Here is a 16,733-nt window from a genome sequence, read left to right as displayed (position 1 = left end):
ATTATATAGAAACTGGATCTTTTCATGGTGTCCAGACACTGAAATCAAGTTAGCAGTTTCTCTTTATTTTGGTGCCAACAAACTACTCGAAAGTCCTCTGTGGGAACTCTTAATTTTTCTAAAAGAAGGGATTCGAGCTTATCGTTATCATATTTAAAAAGAAAAAAGGAAAAAGAAACTCAAATCACTATTCGTTCAGCTATTCTGGTGCGCACTATAAACAACAATCTTCTCGAAAGCTGCAGCTTGTTCCAATGACACAGCATTAATAGATAGATATTTACCAGCTATATACAGTATGAACAACCGTGAGTACTGAACGAGCATTAAAAGATTATTCACCAATTAAGACAAATGATGACACTGTGCACTTATCAGCTTGCAACTACGAATTTGAACCAACTTGAAACGTGAGCATTAATTCCTCGCAGACAGGTTCGACCAAGCTTGTAATAAATTCAGAATGCCACTCTAGGAGGTGAGATCAGGTTGAAAAGCAAAATATTCGCCAATCCTGAAAAATACACCAGTTGAAAAAAAGTGATATTTGCCTAGCCAGTAGCAAAAAGATAAAAGTCTGTCATCACTGAATTTTTGCTTCACATTTATATCTAATCAGACGATTTCATAATTTCCATGAGAGGTTCACCATGTCAAAATTTTCATCACAGCAAGCATATTTAATCCATGAGTAAAGTCACATAATCTGAAGTGGATATATCATTCACATGAATACATGATTCCTTGTGCGATAGAAGGGTTTAAGAAATCCTTCTTCATTGCATATAAGACAAATGTCTACTTCCATAGAGAAAAATGGTGACAAAAATGGAGATTACGAGAACAATCATGGATCATCCATGTTATTTAGTCATGCGGCTTACAAGCATTCCTTGGTGGAAGTCACTAATCCATGCCTCAGTACAGTGATGAATAATACTCCAATTAGCTGGCCTCTCTAGTTATTGGAACATAGAGAAGTTGATATTTGTTCAACCAGGTAGACTCAACTACTAATGCAGTAGCTTAGCGATGCAAATGTGTTTAAACTGTAGCTAGTGAAGTGATCCATCCAGCCTAACCTATATAGGATCATGATCAGAAGCACCCACTTCTGTGAAACTAATGAAATCAGATTTGAATGGTGAATCCAGTATAAGAATGAAGCTATGGAATGCTACATTAGTGCTTTCAACCAAAGTCAAATTCTAGTTCTCAGAGATTGCAGTTACACCAAATAACCAATTAAAAAACTAAGTTATACATGACCAGTGTTCTAAAAATCAACCTATGCGGTTGCCTAGGCACTAGGCACCTGTGAGCCGCACTCAAAACATACTAGACGGCTAGCCTAGGCGGCCTTGGTGGAATTAAGCTCTACTAATCGATCGAATCGTCTAGTCACCGCAGAAATAGAGTGGGTTTGCATGATTTGTTTTCATTTGGGTTTTTAAATTTAAAGCCCAATTTTAAAAAAACTTAAATGTAACTTTTTTTTTTGTTGGGCTTAAGTTTTATAAGCCCTAAACTTTGGTCCAACAAAAAATTGGTTTGTTGCCTTGCCCTAGCGGCTACGACAAGCACCAAACTTCATTTTCATCGTACCATGTAGAAATCAGAGCGAATAAAAAAGTCCAAATTTTGGAGAAATCAGAGAGTTAAAGGACTAAAGAAATCAATTTGAAGAAAAAATTATTGTCTGATCTTTCCTCAACTGAGGGACTTGGAAGGGATTGAATTGAAGGTTGGCCAAAGCCTCATCCTTTGGAAATGTCATTTCATCACACACTCATAATATTCATTAAAATTGAAAGGTAATTTGTTTTAATTTTGATACTTGCAAATTGAAAGATAATTTATTTTAATTTTGATTTCTCTTGACTTGATTTCTACGTGAGTGTCATTTTTGTTTTTTGTTTTTTTGCTTAATGAAAAGAAAATATGTTTCTGTTTAAGCATCTTGTCCTGTTATTTTTTTTGCTGATAATATTGGATCTTGAGAAAAAAATAAATTTCAAAGTTATTTATGAATTTAATTGAAGTTAGAGTAGTGGTCTTTTATTTGTTAGATATCGAAGGTTCGATTAAATTGTGAGAAAAATGGTGGATAACATGAATAAGATGACTCAATCACATAGCTTCCAAAGTTGTTGATTTTATTCTTAAATCTCTTTTGGGTTATTATAATTAACTAATGAAGTGATTAACAATAGGTAACAATGTCAAGCAATCCATCTTCGACGACATCTATTACTCAGCCCAAATCTAACATTGAGAAAGTCAATTGACATTGGATGGGAGTTCGAGATTTTGAATTATCCTAAAAACCTCAACAAAGTTAAATGCAAGTTGTGTGGGAAAATAATGACGAGCGGAGTTTATAAGATCAAGGAGCACATTGGAAATATATCTTGAAATGTATCTGGTTATCAAAAAGCATCTTAAGAAGATCACAATAAGTGCAAACAGGCTATTTTAGAAGGAAGAAACAGAAAGAAGAACAAAAGAATAGAAGAAGAGAGTTGCAGAGCAGAGGTGAATATTCCTCTAGATGAAAAAGAAGGTAATGAAGTTGAAGGGATAGATGGACTTAAGAAACCTCTTCCACTTGGTCCCATAGATAGATATGCATCGATGATTTCTCCACAAAATGTAGGTTCATGTGAGAGTAAAGTGTTTCACCAAAAAAATATAAATGAGACTTTTTTTCAAAAAGAGAACTCAACAAGTTCAATAATATATTGGGAGATGGGTTTACGAAAATGGAATCTCATTCAATGTTGTTGATAATGATAGCTTCAAGCAACTAAGCAGTGGATCACTTTGGACCAAGTTTCAAGCTTCCAACTCAATATCAATTTAGGGAGCCACTTTTGAATGCCGAAGTTCAAAGAACCAAGCAAATGCTAAAGAAACGTGAAGAATGGGCAAAGAATGGGTGCTCGATCATGACAGATGCATAGAGTAATATAAAAAGAAGTATCCTAAATTTGTGTGTTACTTGCAAGGAGGATACTACATTTTGAACCTAAAGAGTCTTCAAACGAGGCACATACAACTGAACTTATTTTTAAGTATGTTGACAAATATGTTGAACAAGTAGGAGAACAGAGTATTGTTTAGATTGTAATAGACAATGTCACAACAATATGGCTACAGCTAAATTGATGAGAGAAAAGTGACCTAGGATCTTTTGGAATTCTTGTGCAACTCACACTGATAATCTCGCTTGAAAGTATTGACAAGCTTCCACGATATAAAAAGGTTGTTGTGCAAGCCAAATCTTTTACTATTTTCATTTTTATGCTCGCCATAAGCCTTTGTATGAGAATTTCACAAAGAAGAGAGATAGTACGACCAGAATTTACTGGGTTTGCATCAAGTTTTCTCATATTGCAGAGTTTGATTGAAAAAAAAAACTAATTTACAGGCCATGTTTACAAGTGATATGTGAGAGAAACATAAATAGTCAAAAACAAAGGGAAATTGCCTTACTCTACTGTAATGAGCATGAGTTTTTAGAATGGTGTAATATTTTGTTTGAAAATATTTGTTCTTTTGATAAGAGTTCTTCAATTGGTAGATGGATAGAAAGCTATCCATGGGATTTTTACATGGGGAACTTCTTCAAACTAAAGAAGATATCAAGGTGACTCTGAACAACGTGGAATCAAATTATCATCCTATATCATAGTGATTGGGACAAAAACTGTATGACAGATTTGATACATTATTGCATACAAGTGTCTTTTTTTTGTTGAGTCCCTATTTTTATTATAAAGATAGTTCTATTGCTCTTTATGAGGAGGTCGTGATGGAGATTTTTGAATGCATGAAAATTTTGCATGCCGATGAGTTTGATCTACAAGATACAATTATTAACAAGAAATATGCAAACTATAGAGAAAGACTGGATTATTTGGGAAAACATTGGCAGTAAAAGCACGTGAAAAAAATGATGATACATTTGATCCATGTGTATCGTGGAGTATCTACTGTGCTCACACACCCAACTTGCTAAGAGTGGCTTTGAGAATGCTTTTATTAACTACAAGTTCATCTGGGTGTGAAATAAATTGGAGTGGATTTGAAGGAGTAAGTTTAAACTTTAAGTCTTTCATTGAAGTAAAGTACTAACTTTTAAAGTTTATATTCATGTTACTAACTACGATATTTACTTTCTCTTTTTTTTTTTAAGATTCATATAAAGAAAAGAAATACGTTGAATATCAACAGGTTGAAAAATCTAGTATTTGTCCAATTTAACGCTAGATTGTTGAACAAAGAAAAAAAGAGAAAAAGAAAGGAATGTCGATGTCCTTCTTGCAAAAATGCTTCAAATGCACAACGTTGGATTGTGGATGGTGGGAAAGATGATGAAGTTAAACTAGGTTCCGGGATCACTTGGCTAATGGTTGATGAAGCAACTAGAGTAGATGAAAATCTACAACTCGAAGAAGCACTAGAGTGAGAGAACTTCATAAGGATGATTTTACATTCGAAGAAGAGGAGGATTACACTGATGATATTGAATTTGTGTCCGATGAAGAATAAGTTGTTGAAAATTATGGAGGAAAAGTAAATAAATTTGTGATATTTTATTAGTTGTGTAATTTTGACTCATTTTAAATTTAATGTTATTGTGTTGGAATTATAGAATGTGATTTATTATGTAATTTATGTTAATACCGTGGAATCCGCCTAGCGGCGCTTAGTCGGCCTAGGCGCTAGTCTGACACCTGACTTGCGCCTAGTGAATTTTAGAATCTTGTGCATTACCATATTCTACAATTTACAAGAAATATGTAAAAATAGACACACGACGACAGATTTAAAAGATGACACATAAATATATGGCAATATGGTTGGTTCAACTACCAGGCGGGGCAAAATGGAAAGAAAGAGAAATGATAAACTCAGTTAACCTCATTGACTATCCCTAGGATGACTGGCCCAACCCCACAAATTTTCCCACCGGTGACCAGGGTAAATCGGGAAACACGCCCGACGGGCAGCCCAAGAGCCCAGCATTCTTTGGTTGTGCACCCCATTTGGAGGAAAAAATCCTACAAATACGCCACATCTGGGGATCAAACCGCGGGTGCCTGGGTGACAACCTGGGTGACAATCTGGATGTCCTACCGCAACACCAGAGAGAGAGAGAGAGAGAGAGAGAGGGAGGGAGAAGCCATGCATCACAAGGAGGGGGATAAACAAGACTGGAAAGAAAAAATCGGATCGCGGAACAATGAGCTAAACAAAAACATAAGGCACTGTCCGATACTAGAATCTTCAATCAAGTAATATCAGAATTTGAGCATCGTGATCACTCTTAATGTCTCTTACATACCAGGTGAAATCACTATCTACTTTAAGTCCTCAGCTTGGGATTATATAAGTAGACACTTCTAAAAATCTCTGTGCTACCTATCTCCTCCCTTTTTCCTTCCTCCAACCTCGAGTTTAGTCTCCCTTCCATATGCCTAACCAGGATCAGGCTCAGCATCCCAAGTTCCCTCTTTTTACTTGATCATGGTAATGTAAAACACAAATATTTTTAAATGAAAAAAACAAAGGCAAAATCACGTTTGAAACAACAAGGCATCACCCAAACCCACTTCATTGCCAAATTGAGTTAATTTTTACCACATCTAATTGATGAATTCCCCTCCATTTAAGTCAGTGCAGGGCCTGCCTAAAAAAATATGGACACAAATATAAAATTCCACAACCAGACGATGCACACATGCAAAATCAAGATTTTAATGAGCATATTTATCATTACTTAGATCCACACCCATCTGTAATCAAATCCCTCATTTATTCAAATTCAAGGTTGTGTCAAACAGGAGTAATGACATCTTTTCACTTTGTAATTTCATTTCCTTAATATCCAAACCCAATATAGAAGGATAAGAAGACAGTATGAGAGAGAAGAAGGATCCCAATTGCAATAGTTATCAGTGACATACAGCAAATGTTGAAGCTACGTGGCTGTTTTAATATATAATTGTTTTATGATTTTGCAACCAGCAAAGTAACATTCCATAGCATTACTTAGGAACCCATGATTTTCAGTAGTTATAACATAACCTGCGTCTATGCTTATGCACATGCAAAATCATAAATAGCACAGGTAATAACACAGTAAGTTATTTGTTACACCTGTAATCAGTTTCCAGCTTGCATTCAATTCCTTTCTACCATCATAGTTAGTGTCCTTCATTAATAGAAAGTGCCAACATTTCATCTAGTACGCTCATCTACAGAGCTTAGATCTCATTAGCTAATTGATAGAGTTTCAGATTATTCATTGCATGCAGGATTGATCTGATAAGCTAACGAACCATTTTTCCAAAGGGAGGCAAAGCCACAATGGAAAAGACAAAATTTCAACCCGAGACCTTAGTGACAACTTAAAGACCTAGCAAAACTTGCACCTTCAATCTACAAAAACATAAGCATTGTTCTTCAGGAATCAACGTGGAGAGTATATTCACCTTGTTTTAAAAGTTTGGGACCAGTCTCTACATTTCCAGTGACATCTTCAGCAGATAAATCTTCAGTTACACTGCAAAGCATGGCACTATTCAACTGATGATATGGTGAAAACAAAGCTAGTAAGAAAGATGTTTAAATCCTTGAACTGAAAAACTATTTGGCAATGAATTGTCAATATTACATTTCAGATCCAGATTTAGAGTGAGAGGACTTTGAGCCAAGTTGACCTATTGATAAGTCATCTACAGAAGGAGGATCATTGGCATCAATACCTATGTCTTCCACCTGCATTATGAACCCAGAGTGCAATAGTTTCACTAAAAAATGAATCAAAAAAGTTCTGGCGGACTTACTTTGGATGTCTCTGCCTTCCATTCAGGAATACTTTCAGTAAGAAGATTGATATACTGTTCCATAGCAGCTTCTGGACTAATATTCCCTAGTTCTTGCCATGAATGCCTAGTACGAGAAATAGCATCCATCATCAGATGATAGAATTTTAACATATAAAAAAACAAGGTATATCTGAACTTCAGTTTCCCATTATTGTACATGTGCTAGAGAAAAAAATGAAATAAATAATACTAAAGACGGAGTAATGCATAATGAAACATGCCAAAAAGTTGTTCGTAATGAAATAGAGCAGAAGCATAGATCGAATTAAGAGCAGTGTTTTCCTTGAGAAGGGAACAAAGGTGGCTTTTCAGTGTACTGAAATGAATCAAAAAAGCACTAGAACTTAATCAAAGAACACAAATATCTACTATGATCAAAGGAATAATTTTCATGCTGCAACATGAACTCTTTCTCCTATATCATCACTTTGATGTTTTGGCGACACAGTTCCGGTACAGACCAAGATAAAAAAAAATGAAGAAAAAATCAAACAAATTTCACAAACCTTGATGCTCAGGTATCCAACTGCCAACATCCACATAGAATGAAACAAAGTAACAATTGCAATTCCTGGTTTTCAACAGGACAATGACTAACTAACCCAACACTCCGCATACACTCTAATCCACAAACTGATAAGGAATTGAACTTGGTTGCTTCTTTCCATCAACAACAAGCAATGCCATATAAGATGGAGTTCAAACAACTGAAGCTACATGGTCAAACTGGAATATAAGTTGATCTTTGGATGGTCCTCATTACTATCTGCACTGGAATTTCACTGGATAGTTATACGCCCATGAAGAGGTGGTGATCTTGGTTGGACTATTTTGCTTTATCAGCTTACACTTGAGGTTCCGTTGATTCTATTAATATTGTTTTGGGTCCTAATTTTGGCACATACGGATCTAGAATGAAACTATTGAGCAACTACCTTTTCTCTTGTGCATTTGCCGAGGACAGATGGTGCAGGATTCATACTCACTCTCCTAATATTTAAACGTTGAATATATGAATTTATGAGAATGCCCTCCGTCTGCTCAAACAGAAAGGTGATCTCCAAGATGCTTGATCTCTAACTGGCAATGAATTTCATTTGTGCGGGTGGAAGACTTAGAAAAATAATCTCTTTTTCTGGTGGCTAGCTCAGCTACCCTGTCTCTCTAAGTGTTTATCATTGATGCAAAATGTGATAACGCTCATGCCAAGCGCCCCTCATCGCCGGCCCCATGGTGAGATGAAGGAAGGTAAATTAGGTACTGAGTGGCCTCCTAAGTGGGAGGGTTATTTGCAGTAGTCGCGACTCGAATCCTTGCCCATTGATGCAAGTATACCACTTGGGCATCAACTCAGCTACGCCCTGGGCACTCTAAGTGTTTATCATATATCTACAGCTGGTGGTGGTGTTAAAAATAAATAAAAAAAGATTTAAGCTTAGTACATTGACCACCATATCAGTCAGATAGAGAAATCCCGTCAATGGCTGCTTGCCACAAAGTTCGTAAAAGAGCTCACAAGATCCAAATCGAAAACAAAATTTCATATCAATCAGCAATGCCGCAATAAACAAATTAATATATCTGAGAAGAAGCTAACAAGTATAGTGAGAACCGAGAACAATGAAAAGCATCCCAAAGTACCATTTGGTGCGGGCAGACAACATCAAAACCATGGGTTGTGGCTCATGGCATGGTCCCTCGGTCGCAACCTTATGCAGTCCGTACAACTTCATTTGCACTTCATTACTCAGTCTCGACACTGCAACCCCACCGATCTTGCCAGCGACAAACTTGCTCGCGACTCCAAATAATTTCTCTATATCGCTTCTCTCGATCCCTTCCCACTCATCCTCCCCATGAAACAACGATTCCCACTTACCCTTGTCAACATGGCATACTTCTTCCTTGTTTCCAGTCAGTTCGCCGCCTCGTTCCACGACTTGCTCCACCGGTTTTGCCTCACCCGGCTCCGCTAAATCATCCTCAACTCTTCCAATCCCGACTACCCTGTCAAAAAGGTCATCTTTCTCTTGGTAAAATCCAGCGACAACCCCGCCGTCCTTTTCCAATACATCCACACCCAATCTTCCCTCTTCGACCTCAGCGGGGTTTGTATCCGTAGAACAGAATTCACCAAGGGCAACGATCGTCGACTTCCCCTCCCTCTTCTCCTCCTGGATCGGATTCAAGGCCCTCGGTCGAGGCCCTAAATCCTCCGCCGCCTCCGGCTTGTCGGCGGAGAAATTTCCGAAGATGAAGGCGAGGAGGACAGAGATTAGCGCGGCGAGGAGAAGTTCCTCCAAGAACTCCATCATCTCCTCTCCCACTTCTCCACGGTGCTTTGCACAGGTCGGTGGCCTATCCAAAAACAAAATGGAGAGGTCGGTCGGCGGATGCCGCATCAGAGAGAGAGAGAAAGAGGAGGGCGGCGCCAAAAGAAAGCATATTCGCCAATCATTTACTACACGTGTCCACGACGACCCCTTCTTCCCGGCTCACGAGCTGTAGCCGTTCGGCTTCCTGGCTTATCCGCATAACTCCAGATCTTTCAAAGTCGCGCTGCATCTAACCGATCTCGGACGTCCACGTCGGGCTCTAGAGCCGCAACCGTCTCAATAAATGCGGGAACAAATGGAGCCCACTGCCTCCACTCGGAGCCGCTGGCTCTCCGAGCACAGCGGCTAAAGCGTTTGCTAAGAGGACAAGGCAGAGTCTAAAAATTCTACTTTTTATTATATTTTTAAATTTATTATTTTTATTATAATTTGAATCAAAATGAATAATAAAAAATTATTTAAAAATTATTTTATGTTAGTGTTCGATAATCTGACCATTTGTCCAACTTTAACGATTGACGGAGGATCTTCAGACAACTTTTGATTATTTGTCTTAATTTAAATTATAATTTAAAGGACGATGAATATAAAAAAAATCATAATTAATTATGATTAAATTATAATTATAATTCAATTGTAATTATAAATCATCTATCTTGATGCATTTGGACCAACAGATCTTATCTCGTGTATTAATGAGCAGGGGTGAGCATTCGATTAATTCGGTCCATAAATTAACCGAATTAACCGAAAACCGATTTAGTGTTTGCTGACCGAATCAAATCAAAGTTTTACTAAAACTGAATTAACCGAATTAGTTATTTCAATTAACACCGAATTAATTAAATTTGTTTAAAATAACAATAAAAAGAATTTATACAAAATTAATATCAAATTAACCGAATTAATCGAATAAACTGAATGTTCACCCCTATTAATGAGGATGTTGGCAGGGGCTTGAGGATAAGAAGAGCTGACCTTGGGACAAAGATCACGTTGTTCATCAAAGAAGTCATAGTCAACCGCGAATAGATTGAGTCGACCAAAGTGATATGGATCGAAGTCAGCGAGGGATGAGCTGGTGATGAGCATTAGGTAATGGGGGATGGAACCAAACAGGACTTAAATTTTTGAAGGGTTCCACATTATTTGTGCATCAAACTTGAAATTTTTAAGGACTATATGGTACAGTAAGCAAATACATTACCAACTCTCTTTCAACTAAATCTAGGTCACTAATCCTAGAAGCGAACCATCAGTGATATGCAATGCGGATTGATTGACTCTGAGAACTCATGAAAAGAGAAGGAAATCGTCAGTAAATAGGTCGAGAGGATCCCTAGCGATGGTGACACAAAACAAGCAACAACAAGTAAAAGGAGATGCATAGATGTGCGTATATCTCCTTGTGTTGACGGAGAAAGATCCTCTTTTACCATGTCTCTCACAATCTCCGTATTTATGAGATATTATCTTCCAATCAATAAATTTGTCCCATCATTATGTTTATATTGTATCTATCGATTGCATTGGTATGGAGAAGTGTACGTATTTATATAAAGATATGCTCCTCTGACAAACTCATGTATTGTATTTAGGGTTGTAAATGAACCAAGAATTCGTGGACAAGCTTGATGTTATGCTAGCTTGTTTATATTCGTTTAATATACACAAGATCAATTAAACAAACAAATTTAAACAGTTCATTAAACTAAACAAATAAGCTTGAACACATATATGTTCAGCTCGTTAACGTTCGTGAACAACATTCGTAAATAATATTTAGGAACAATATTTGTAAACAATGTTCATGAGTAATATTTACGAACCATATTCATTAATAAAACTCTTATCAATATGCTAAATAAATAATAAAATAAAATAAAAAGTTTGAGTTATCAATTCAATAACCAATCAAACAACTAAAAGTTTCAAACAAGCTTAAATTAAGAGCTCGATAATATATAAACGAACCAAGCTTGAACCAAACTTGAGCCAAGCTTGAACCAAGCTTAAGCCAAGTTTGAACCAAGCTTAAGCCAAGCTTGAATTGAGAGCTTGATAACATCTAAATGAACTAAGCTCAAGTTGACCTTCAAACAAGCTTAAGCTCATAAAAGATAAATCAAGCCAAGCTTAGTTCATTTTAAGCTCGGCTCGGCTTGCCTCGGTTACTTTATCAAACAAGCTTAAACATCCTAAAGCTTGACTCGGCTCACCTTGTTTACAACCCTAGTCGTATTAATGGTAGTAACTGGGCTTTTAGACCGAGAGGCATCTTGGGCTGCTAGCTAGAAGATGAGCTTCTCAGGGGTCCCATTTATGTATATGGCCTAATTAGGTCGTAGCGATGTCCTCAAAGGGAGCAGAGTTTTATGGATGGTGTAGCAAGTTAACATTAACTCTCTTAGGGTATGCCCAATCGGCAAGGCCGATCGAGAAAATGAGAACAAAGTGTAGGTACCCCAAGGTAGTTTTGATATGATCAATCGAGTTAAGTTAGGTCCTATGTTTGTTTGATGTCTTGTGTTTAAGTGTGTAGGAACTTAGAAGAACAAGAAGTCAAGAGAAAAATGCAACTAGCGAGAAGGATGACATGAGAGAGAGTCGATGAGCTTGGTACGTCCGAGGGACGAGGTGTTGCAGAAGAGTACGTTGGTGAACGAGAAGGAAGCGCGCGGCGTTTCTGAGAGACAAGAAGCGGGAGTGGAAACTTGCTCGAGGAAAAAGTCAGAAAATGAGTTCGGGTGAGCTCTATTCTAGATGGCCAAAATCACCCAAGCAAACGGAGCCAGAACAGAAGAAAAACTAGCAGTCAACAAAGGTTGACTGCTCCAGGCACCTGGAGCAATTCCAGGCTCCCGGATGCTTCGAGCACCCGGACTCCTTGGGACAACCCTAGGCGCCTCCCTTGGCGAGCTTTGAACGAGCCATGTCAGCATGGTCCAGGCACCCGAACTAGATAAGTTTTATCCTAATAGAGCTGCTACGATGTGGATAAGGTTTTATCCACACTCAGGCACCCGGAGCTACTACGTCAGTAAATGGTCAAATTCGACCAACATGCTAGAAATAGAGCTTTGTGTTGGATCGAGTCATATGATGGGAGGTAAACCACGTAGTTTTGAAAATTCATTCTTTTTGGTTTAGAAAGAGAAGTAGAAAAACAAGCAAAAGAACAAGAACACAAACGATGTTACTTGGTTCGGAGCCTTCGACGACTCCTACTCCAAGACCCAAGTCCCGCGGACTTATTAATGGGTAATCCACTAAAATACTTCTTCTGAAACCACCGGAAGAGGGGATCGAGCACAAAGAAAGTCGGAGAAGTGTAACACGCTAGACTTCCCGTTTGCAGAAATTAAGTACAATAAAAGAACTTTGGTTACCAAACAATGTTTAAAATCGGTCGGCTTGAGCTCGGTGTTTGGTAGGCTTCTCGGTGACAGTCAAAGGTAGCAAAGTCGTAGCAGGACAATAGCAAGAGCCCAGAGCAATCAGAAAGCCGTTTGGACGCGTAGAATCTTGTATCAAAGGTATCTCTGAAGCTTGCTCAACCCCTCCTTTTATAGCCCTTTGGAGGGGTCTCTAGAGCTTATCAGATCTAGGGTTGCAAACAAATTGAGCCGACTCATGAGCTTTTCGAGCCAACTCGAAAAATATTTGATTCGTATTTGAATTTATCAAATTCGAGCCGAACACGAACATGTTCGAACTTTTTTCCGAGCCAAACTCGAGCTCAAATTATATTATTCGATAGTTCACGAGCCGCTCGCAAGCCTTAATATTTTATTAATATAAGTTAAATATATATTAAATAAATAAATTTTGAGCCTTTCGAATACCTATTTTCGAGCAATAATTCGAATAGTTCGCGAACATGTTCGAATCTTTCGAGCCGAACTCGAACCCAAGCCTTAATTCGAACCGAACTCGAACATAAAATTTAAAATTTTTTGAGCTTCGAATCAATCTCGAACTCGAATATATCTATTTCGAGCCAAATTTGAGCTTTAGATTTTTTAGCAAATTTGGCTTGATTCGGTTCATTTACATCCCTAATTAGATCCCAAAAATTTAGATCAGATGAGGAGAATTCGACCTTATCCTTTACTATTCGAATCTGACTGATCTGAGGCACCTCCATTAAGCTGGTTCAACACACTAATCTTCTGGAGGTCATATCTTTTGACTTCGAGCTCGGAATCAAGCTCTATCAGTTGTCATGCATGAAGAATTCAAAGATCTACGTTTGTCTCTACAACATAGAGTTAGAATATATGCATAAATAGTTTATATATATTTATGAGTTAGATCCTATCTTACCAAAATCAAGATCTAGTCAGGGTCTCAATTTAGGTTTCCAAAATTGATCTAAATTAGACCGACGCCTACTGTCCCTTTGAGTGAGGACGCAACCTCACTTAGTCACTCTCCTCCAGTGACTTACCTCTACTTACTGGGTGTAGAGTTACCTTTCGAAATTGCGCATCCGGACTTCGGGAATCAAACATCCCGAACTATCAGAATCGCACATCCGGACTTCGCTCATCGGAAATCGGGCATCCCGATTGTGAATCGAGAATCGAACATCCCGACTGGACTTTCTTCCAATCAGAAATCAAACATCCCGACTGCCAATCGAGAATCGAACATCCCAAAATCTACACTCTTAGTAAATGCATTAGATCATAACAACACCTAACTTGACTCATTTGTCATTCATCAAATCTGAGTTAGACCATTAGTGTAAATTACATCAACACTCTGGTCTCAGTAGTTAAGACAATCACTTGTACATGAGTTCATTTTTTGTTCTACTACTTTAATTGTAAGTAGTCAATGTTGTAAGAGGCCACTCCGCCCGAAGAAAAATTCTAAGTGAGCTTTTCATAGTCTTGGATTGACAATCTTCTGATTATAAACCAAATAAATTTCTCTGCATCTTTCTTTTATTAATTAGTTTATTATTTATTTTTATACAAGTATTTTGTCTAAATTATTTCAAAAGATTGAGAAAGGTCTATTTTCTTTTTTCGAGAAATTCACCTCCTCTTGTCGGCTGACCAAGGACCAACAATTGATATCAGAGCAAGGCTCGCTTCAGAAGGACTAACCGCCATCTGAAGCAAAAGAAATGGTTGGATCCGGCATCTACCCGTCGAAATTTGAGGGAGACTTCGGAACATGGAAAAAGCGCATGGAGATATTCTTCAAGACCGATTTTGAAATCTTATTAATTATAAAATATGATTTGGAGCACCTATGGATCAGCATGAAGCCGAGAAAGAAGAGTACACATAGACGAAGAAGGAATAAGCCGACTTCATGGCTAATGGAAAAATAGAATTCCATCTGCTTAGTGTTCTTCCTCCCCAGGAGGTCAGCTGGATCGGAAGCTACGACTCCGCCAAAGATCTCTACGAAAAATTCCTGAAGCTTCATGAGGGTACTTCAGAAGCTAAACTAGCAAAGTGAGGCATCCTCTAAAGCCAATTGATGAACCTCCAGATGAACAAAGGAGAAAAGGTAGCCCAACTCCATGCAAGGATTAATAATCTGATCACTCAGCTCAACAACCTCAGAAAAAATGAAACAAATCATGACTCTTTAAGCTACGCACTTAACGTCTGTCTGAAAACTCAAGAGTGGTCAGCCTTAGTAAATGCTTACTACATCTCTAAGGACCTTGAGGCAGGTACTTTTGAAAGTTTATTTTCCACTTTTGAATTTCACGAGTCTCGTTGTGTAGATAATCAGGAAATAGAAAAATCTAACAACATTGCCCTAAAAGCCAAGAAGGATGAATCAGACGTCGACACCTCCCTCGATGATGATGAATCTGTTGGTGCAATCGACCTCTAGGGTTTCAATGTTTGACAATATACCTAAGTTTGGTCAATTTGACCAAGAGTTGATCCAAACAGGACTTGATGTTTGGAAGAGAGAAGTCTAGTCAAGACTAGATGACTAGCAAAGGTAAGTCATAACCAAAGAATAGGCATGTGAAAAGTCTACTGAGTGACTAGTCCTAACTGGAGGTTAGGCAAAGTGGAAGTCCTGGTGAGTGAAGCGGGGCCCTAGTGAGTGAAGCTAGGTAGTGGAAGTCCTGGTGAGTGAAGTCGGGCCCTAGTGAGTGAAGCTAGTTGATGGAAGTCCTGGTGAGTGAAGCCAAGCAATGGAAGTCCTAGTGAGTGAAGCTGGGCAGTCCTAGGGGAAGTAACCCTAGGTTATATATCGACCGAACCAGAGAATCTTGAAATCTATTAATACTGTCTTACTTTACTGTTTTATTTATTGTGCTAACTCAGTATTGCAGAGAACTCCAGCTAGGTCAATGGGCTGATCGGATAGCTGGCATGAAGTTCAAACAGGTCGACGGACTGACTGGATGTTTAACAAGATGGTAAGTTAATGTAGGACACTGGAGGGGAGTGACTTGGTGAGGACGTGTTCCCCGTTTGAGGGAACAGTAGACGTCGATCCAACTTAGATTCATTTCAAAAATCTAAGTTGAGATCTTGACAAGATTCTGGTCTCGAGGAGACAAAATCTAATTGCTACACTGTTTTTATAATTGTGCTAATTTTTGTGTTGTAGGGTAGTATAATGTTTATTGCCTCAGACTAATCTTTTTCTTGCAAGAAAAAACTTTGCTGGAAAAAGTGGTCCGGGCACCCAGAATGCAAAAGTCTATCTCGTCGCAAACGTGGAGTGCGCTGATTGACTGGGCCGACATCACGGTCCATGCACCCGGAAGGGATTCAGGCGCCCGGAACTGCTTATATAAGCAGTCTTCCACCAAGAGTCAAACACAACTTCTTCTACGATTGCTCTATTGCGCACTGCTCCAAAGACACTCCTGCGATGCTGCGAAGCTCCTCCGACAACCTACTACTCATTTTCATTTTCCTTCTTGTCGGTATTTTTTATAGTTCGTGTACTAAATTATGTAATACTTTTTGTGAATTATTAGTGATTACCCAACGAAAGCACTCTCACGTGCGAGCCTTGGAGTAGGAGTCGAAGAAGACTCTGAACCAAGTAAAATTGGTTTGTTAGCGTTGCTTCAATTTTTCTCTTCTGTTGTGTACTCAATTTAATTTACGATTTTCAACGAATGCTATTTACCCCTCCCCCCTCTAGCGAACTTTACGATCCAAAAGAATCAGCATATATGGTAAGGAAATTTAAGAAATTTTTTAGATCTAATAAATTTAATCAAGTGCAAGGAAGATAAGATGTTATAATTGCAATGAAGAGGGACACATCAAGGAGGACTGCCCAAAGCTAAAGAAGAAGGACAACAAGAAAGATCTTAGCACAACAAAGCACAAAATCATGAAGGCAACTTGGGACGAGTTATCATCAGAATCTGATCTGGAGGAGTACATTAGACTTGCATTGATGGCAAGTCACTAGGAGGAGAGCATAGACTAAGGGGGGAGGCTCCTCAAAAGAAAGCTGCAGCGAGAAGGTAGAGATAAACTTCAGAGTGGAT

The 16,733-nt window shown here is 38.3% G+C and overlaps 1 protein-coding gene across 1 annotated transcript; it reads right to left on the bottom strand.

The window, feature by feature from the left end:
* Positions 1 to 176: 176 nt before the first annotated feature.
* On the bottom strand, positions 177 to 9,385 carry LOC122037978 (acyl-CoA-binding domain-containing protein 1-like). The gene is made up of 5 exons (XM_042597490.1): positions 8,538 to 9,385; positions 6,855 to 6,960; positions 6,683 to 6,786; positions 6,501 to 6,571; positions 177 to 514 (listed from the first exon to the last, which is right to left on the bottom strand). Exons 1-5 carry the CDS (start codon positions 9,296 to 9,298, stop codon positions 459 to 461), a joined length of 1,098 nt encoding a protein of 365 aa, XP_042453424.1. The 5' UTR covers positions 9,299 to 9,385; the 3' UTR covers positions 177 to 458.
* Between the last annotated feature and the right edge of the window lie 7,348 nt (positions 9,386 to 16,733).

This window comes from Zingiber officinale, chromosome 1A, assembly GCF_018446385.1.
Source record: "Zingiber officinale cultivar Zhangliang chromosome 1A, Zo_v1.1, whole genome shotgun sequence".
NCBI lineage: Eukaryota > Viridiplantae > Streptophyta > Magnoliopsida > Zingiberales > Zingiberaceae > Zingiber > Zingiber officinale.
The sequence above is the reverse complement of the archived record's forward strand: the minus strand, read 5'-3'. Positions and strand labels throughout refer to the sequence as shown.